Below are 7,095 nucleotides of genomic sequence, written 5' to 3'. Positions count from 1 at the left end.
CCTTAGAGATCAGTCATTTACAAAATTACACTGATTGGCCCAAGGAGGGCCCTGCATCATTCGTAGGAGATAACATGTTTACCTTTGCATGCAGTTAACTTAATTATAGGTTCTTTACAAGGTTGTGTTCATTGCAGCCTACAGCGAATACCCATCAAACGTGATTAGTCTTCCCTGCTCTGCCCATTTGCAAAATTTCTCACCAACTGAGGTGAGCATGGCCTTCTATGCAAAATAATTGTCACTAGTGAATGAAGATCAGAAAATGCTTTTAATCCGTATACACACAAAATGAACAAATTATCAAAAAGCAATATTTTAATATGAAAATATATTTGCAATATTCTAAAAGTATTTTATGAATATATACCAGTTATCAAATTTCCCACATGCAGTGCCTTCAGAAAGTATTCACACCCCTTTACTTTTTCCACTTTTGTTGTTAAAGCCTAAATTAAGATTATGTCACTGGCCTACACACAATACCCCATCATGTCAAATTAGAAATATGTTTGAGTTTTTACAAATGAACTAAATATGAAAAGCTGAAATGTCTTGAAGTCAATAAGTATTAAACCCCTTTGTATGGAAAGCCTAAAGTTAATGAGTAACAATGTGCTTAAGACCATGCACAATAAGTGTTTAACATTATTTTTGAATGAATACCTAAGCTCTACCTGTACCCCACACATACAAATAAAGACAGTGCTCAACATTTTTAAGAATAATGTGTAAATATTGTACAATCCAGGTATGCAAAGCTGAGACTTATCCAGAAAGACTCTCAGCTGTAATCACTGCCAAAAGGTGATTCTAACATGTATTCACAGCCCTGAGTCAGTACTTAACTAGATATTTCTGTATTTCATTTTTAATAAATGTGCAAACATTTCTAAAAACATGATTTCACTTTGTCATCATGGGGTATTGTGTGTAGATGGATGAGAAAACAACTAATGTAAACCATTTAGAATTCAGGCTGTAACAAAATGTGGAATGAGTCAAGGGGTATGAAGGCACTAACTGAGTAAAATAAAATATAGAATACCCTTTTTGTCCCTTATTTAAGAAAAATACTATAATATACATTTACTCTGGAAAGGCTGAACAAGGTTAAGACGAGTGAAAAAAAACAGTGATACATATATTGAAAGTGTAATGAATTCATTCACGTAAAGTGCATGCACAATCTACTTGAAAATACAGTGAAATCATAGCATTTCCCTATCAAAGTAGGATGGCATGGAATTATATCTTGCACCGGTGAATCATTTTAAGGCACACACACCCACAAAGCACAGGTAGTTAGTCAAACACATTTTAAAATATTTGCATGTAGCCAGGGGGTTCAAAGAGATGCTCTTACTGCCATACCGTGAAAGACTATTTCCAAGTTTAAAAATACCATTCCTAACATGCATCAACCTCATAACAGACAAAAAATAAGCTACAGATCAGGGGCAGGGGGTTGGGGCAGAGCATATAAGAAAGAGTAATGTCACAAGCATACAGTAGGTGGGGCAGTCCCTCATTTTGGAATTTACCTTAAATAAACAAGTGGTAAACAAAAAGTACAATCAATGACAACAATGGGTGCGTTTAGACAAGCAGCCCATTGAGTTTTTACCACTAATTGGTCTTTTGACCAATCACATCTTTTCACATCAGGTCTTTTTTTCAGAGCTGGTCTGATTGGTCAAAAGACTAATTAGTAAAAAAAAAAATTATCAGAATTGGGCTGCCTGTCTAAACGCAGCCAATGAGACACGAAAATCTTCATTTCGAACCTGGAATGTTCCTCAATCTTATGCTCTCCTCTGCTAGGTAAGGAAAATTGAGGATTGATCGAGAGAATAACATCCTTTGCTTATGATTTAAAGTAACTGTCCAGTGAAAATCACACTTCTAAAAGTTAATATTCTCATACCCAAATAATGTTGCTGACTCATCCTATACTCGTATGGGCTCCCGAGTGGCACAGCATCTCAGTGCAAGATGCGTCACTAGAGTCCCTGGTTCGAATCCAGGCTGAATCACATCCGGTCGTGATTGGGAGTACCATAGGGCAAGCGCACAATTGGTTGGAGAAAGAAAAAAAAAAAGAAAAAAACCTGAATCTCAAACAGACCATTTACAAAACGCTTGCCATTTCCTTATAGAGGATGAGCTGGCCAATCAACGGTCTACTCGGATTATAATTTTTTTATGACCAGTATAGTGGCGAGTCGTCGTCTAACGTGACTTCACCATTCATTTACTGTATTCAGGGTTCACTCAAACATTGTTTTAAGTGTTGTTTTACCATTGACAGTTAATTTCGGGATTATCGATTCGCTCTCCTTAAAATATAAGTAATCTGATGTATTCATTAAGGTCTCAATTGTTTAATCAAACTTTGCCACCAGCTCCTAATATCAGGACATAAAAACTAGAATCTGTTTCCCTAATTAGCCTAGTGCACGTGCGTACTAGACCCGAGCTCAGTGATGCCAACTTAGCAATTTTGTTGCTAGATTTAGCAACTTTTCAGACTACCCTGGCAAAAAGAAATCCAAACCAGCACCTAGCAACAAATTTAGCTACTTTTAAAAATGTATTTGGAACTTTCAGCAACTTTTGAAAAGTGACTCAAACGCTAAAATGCATTTTCCCTCTAAATGACAAAACCGATTTTCTCTGTCACACACTCAGTCACAAAAGTGGCTGCAAAAGTGCATTGTGAGTGACGTCAGCAGCAGGCACTCAGCTCGTGCAGAGGCAGCAGCAGGCCAGCAGCAATTCCAGCAAATTGCAAGTCATTGTTGGCTGACTGCAGCAGCAGTAGTAGTATGCGTTCGAAGAGACAAACATAATGAATATAGTTGGTCACAAATGTTTGATCTTGAACAGAACTTACATCAATCAACATGTCTCAATCAAAATTGTACAGCCAGAAGTACAGAAAAGAGTGGGAGTCTGTACCTGAATTTAAAGGGTGGCTGAAGCCAGTAATTGGGTATGATTGTCAGGCATACTGTGCGTACTGCAAATCAGACATGCTTGCAAAAATGTATGACATCAAAACTCATTGTGCTACAGCAAAGCATATAAATAAATCAAAACCGTACAACCCCACAACGCAGTCTACATTACCACAGTTGGTTAAGAAAGTGGATAACTGCATTGTTCGCTGCTAGCATGCGACCATTTAGGTATGGCTTGCAAAGCTGCCCTTTCAGATTCTGTGGCAGCAACAAACTTCCAAATGCACCGCACCAAGTGCACAGAAATGATTAGGGGAGTACTGGCTACTTATTTTCTCAAATGGGTAACATCAGATGTGGGGGATGAGAAGTTCAGTCTCCTTTTGGATGAGTCCACTGATGTCAGTGTCTCGAAATACCTGGGTGTGGTGATTCGGTATTTCAGTGCTAAAAAAAAGAACCGTTGTGTCCACATTTCTTGGGCTGGTTGAATTGGAGGGGGGCGATGCCAGATCAATAGCAAAGGCGGTAGTTGAGTTTCTTGAGAAGTGTAACCTTAAAAAAGATCATCTTCAGGGTATTGGCACTGATAATGTGTCCGTGATGACTGGGGGGCACAAGATTTTAAAGGAAGAATGTGCATTGCCCAATTTGATACTAATCCGCTGTGTGTGCCAGTCTTTACAATTGGCTGACAGTGCAGCATCCAAAGAAACCATCCCTAGGAGTGTTGAGTACTTAATCAGGGAAACCTACAACTGGTTTTCGATTTCCCCAAAACGGCGCAAGGCGTACAAAGCAGTGTATGCCACCATTAATTGTGGCCAGAAACCCCTGCAGATCACCAAAGTGTGTGCCACACGTTGGCTATCGATTGAGCCTGCGTTAACTCGTATATCGAGCCAGTGGGAAGAACTGAAACTCCACTTTAAGGTGACCAAGGCCAGTGAGCTTTGCTACATGGCGGATGTGCTCCACGCCATGTACAAGACCAACTATGTCTACCTGACATTCTTGAAATCAATCCTGTCCGACGTACAAGTTGCAGTGAAGTCATTTGAGGGAGAGCAAATAGATCCTGTCATGCTTTTGGACAATCTGGTACACCTCTTAACATCAATTTGCAGCAGAGTAGTCAACCCTATGGCAAAAATTGATGTCCTGAAGGATGCCATTGATGGACATCTCAGTCCATCACCATACCTTGGGAACCTTTTTGAGAGCACGGTGTACCAACTCAGTCTTGCGCCAGAGGACAAAAAGGTCATTCGGAGACGGTGCAGCAACTACATTGTTGCTTTAAGCAAGGAGCTGCAAGCAAGGCTCCCAGACAACCTTGAAGCCTTGCGAAACATGGCCTTGTTCAGTGTTAAAGAAATGTTAAAGCACAATAAAGGCACCATTGAAATTATTAAAGTAGCTGAACTACTGGAATACCAGCCCCAAACAATTGATAAAATTGTTTCCCAATGGAGAAACATCCATCTGTTTTGGTGGGACTCAACTGAAAATACAGTTGAGTTTTGGAGTGAAGTTAATAACTACACGGACTCTTCCGGGTCAAATCCATTTGAAGAACTGTGCAAAGCTGCACTCGCTGCCCTCTCCTTGCCACACTCAAATGCGGAGGTTGAACGGCTGTTCAGCCAAATGAGTGTGGTCAAGTCAAAGTTAAGAAATAGAATGTCACTGCACACAACTCCATACTCCTGGTGCGGTACGGACTGAAGCTGGCTGGTGATACCTGTTACCAGCATAAACTACCAAGTGAAGTTCTGCAGTAGTTTGGCACCACAGCAGCATACAGCTTTAAGGCCACTCCATCCTCTACTGCTGGTTCCAGCTCCGTGACAATGCAGTTGGACAGTGAAGATGAAGATTTCCTTGCCAATCTATGATTCATCATATTTACAGTACGTATGCAAGGAGTGGACTTTCTGGAACTGGCGGAGACACACAGCTGATGGTGGCAGTGTGTCGCGGGGCGAGAACAGTGGCAATATCTGGAGGAAACCATTGAGCAGCTAGCCAGCCAAGCAGCACAACAACCTGGAGAGAGATGCCTAGCGCGCACACATTATTTGAGTTAAGTTGCTTGTTCAATAAGATAGCATATATACCTTGTTATTAGCTTGTACCTATAATTGTTGATCAGTTAGGTTGCATGTTAACTACCAATACACTGCTTAAAACTATAATTGTTCAGAATGTGTAGGTTTACTAGTTGAAAATAAAAATAAAATGTAATTGTTCAATAATGTGTAATTGTTTAATAATTCAATGTGTTGTGTTTAAAAAATAAAATATCTGATCATATAAAATGTGTTGTGTTTATATTACTTTTACAAATAAAAATATGATAATAAACAAATAATATCTAAACTAACAAATGTCAAATCATATTTTTCGCCGAGATGGCTAGTCAATTTGAGTAACGTTATTGTGTATTCTACGTAATGATGCAGTTTTACGTTATACGTAATGACGTCATAACGCAATTACGTCACAACGTCATTTAGCAACTTATCGACCTTCCTCTAGCAACTTCCCCTGAAAATGTGTTGCAACACTGCCCGAGCTTGTTTTCCCCGGTTTTCCCTGGCTAAACTATGCTAGTTTTCATCCTCATTGCCAAATTTCATCAATACTGCACCCTCCCCTTAAACTCCTTTGCTAGTTTTACAATTAGGTAACTCAGGAATTTGCTGTAAAGAAACGTAAAAATGATTTATAGTCTTGACTGGTCCGAGATATCTGTCGTAAAACGACAGTTGCGAAGGATATCATTGCTAGTTAACGCAGATCCAAATTCAGGTTTGATATTCACCGTCCTCTTTGGCGTAGGATCAGCTGGACGTTTCTGACTGGTCTTGGAACTGCGACAACGGGCAGCTTCTCCCACCTTGGCTCGATGGGATATGTAATGATTTTGACCCATCATCTTTTTTTTTAAATGACAGATTTGTTGATTAAATCGTCATCACTCAATACACCCACACTATTCTGTTGTTGGTGTGGGCGTATTGAGTATGTTAAAAAGCTTTTTAACATACTTAAATAGTTTTCCTTCCAAAATGTTTTAACTTACATTGTAATTAATTATAGGTCATATTTTATAGAAAATCTGGAAACACTGGACAGTTACTTTAAATAAAATCAAGGCTTAAAAGACATACCAGTAAAAGTAAAATGGAGCTTTGAATAGCAGTGTAAAATACATTTTCCATGCAACAAGTAGTATTAGAAAATGTGTAAAGCAGCAAACCTTCAGAAAATGACATACTAGGGTTGTAAAAATCCAGTAACTTTCCCCAAATAGCTGCGGTTTTCCATAAAACCCGGTTGGAAGATATCCGGAATCAGGAGGAAATCCGGCTCCCTCAACAGGATTTCTGGAAAACCTGGGGATTTTGGGAGTTAACCGAATTTTGCAACAACCCTAGTTTTACTGATACATAAACTACTGGATTTTTTTACATTTCGAAATCTAAGGGTCTTTTAAACTGAATTTGCATACCGTCTCTGGAACTTTTTTTCCATTAGAACTGTTTCCTATTAACCCCATTAAAGGACAGTAGTCTAATCCCAATAACCTGAGGGTGTTAAATTAGCATATTGAAACAATTTAAAATCAGTAACTGATCAAGTGATACATTGACTGAAGTAATTAAGCCTCAAGAAACGTAATCAAATAAACCATATTATTAAAAGTACAATTAAATTAAATCATTTTGTGAATAATATCAGACCCACATTCCTGGTTTCACTTGCTTCATGACCACAGAAAACATCTTCGAATGTAATTGATTGTGGCGCAAGTCCCATTAGCCAAGATCTAGTGCTTGGCGTGAGCATCCCATTCATGTCAGGGGTTCCCGTTGGTTTCGTGAGTTGCCCTCAAAGGCGAGGTTGTCATAATGGGGCTGGAGGATGTCCACCTGGATTGACCCTGAGCCAGGATGGTGCCCCAACGCTGCAACACGAACATGATTACCAGTCAGTCAAGCCCCACATGTGCTGCTAGAAAACCGTACAAAAAAACAGCCTGCTGATCAATAATTACTTTGGCAGTCACTCATACAGATGTCAATGGATAGGCAAGCTAAAGAGAGATGGAAAGGAGGCCCTTTAA

At 39.4% G+C, this 7,095-nt stretch overlaps 1 protein-coding gene across 1 annotated transcript in view; it reads right to left on the bottom strand.

Annotated features, from left to right (window-relative positions):
• Positions 1–252: 252 nt before the first annotated feature.
• LOC106603300 (E3 ubiquitin-protein ligase RNF128) overlaps positions 253–7,095 on the bottom strand; it is a 36,121-nt gene continuing 29,278 nt past the window's right edge. The window contains exon 7 of the mRNA XM_014196804.3: positions 253–6,936. Coding sequence (XP_014052279.1) covers positions 6,824–6,936 — 113 coding nt within the window. The 3' untranslated portion in view covers positions 253–6,823. The remainder of the gene's footprint in view (positions 6,937–7,095) is intronic.

This window comes from Salmo salar, chromosome 04 (assembly GCF_965601325.2).
Source record: "Salmo salar chromosome 04, fSalSal1, whole genome shotgun sequence".
Classification (NCBI taxonomy): Eukaryota; Metazoa; Chordata; class Actinopteri; order Salmoniformes; family Salmonidae; genus Salmo; species Salmo salar.
This window is presented reverse-complemented; position numbering and strand designations above follow the sequence as displayed.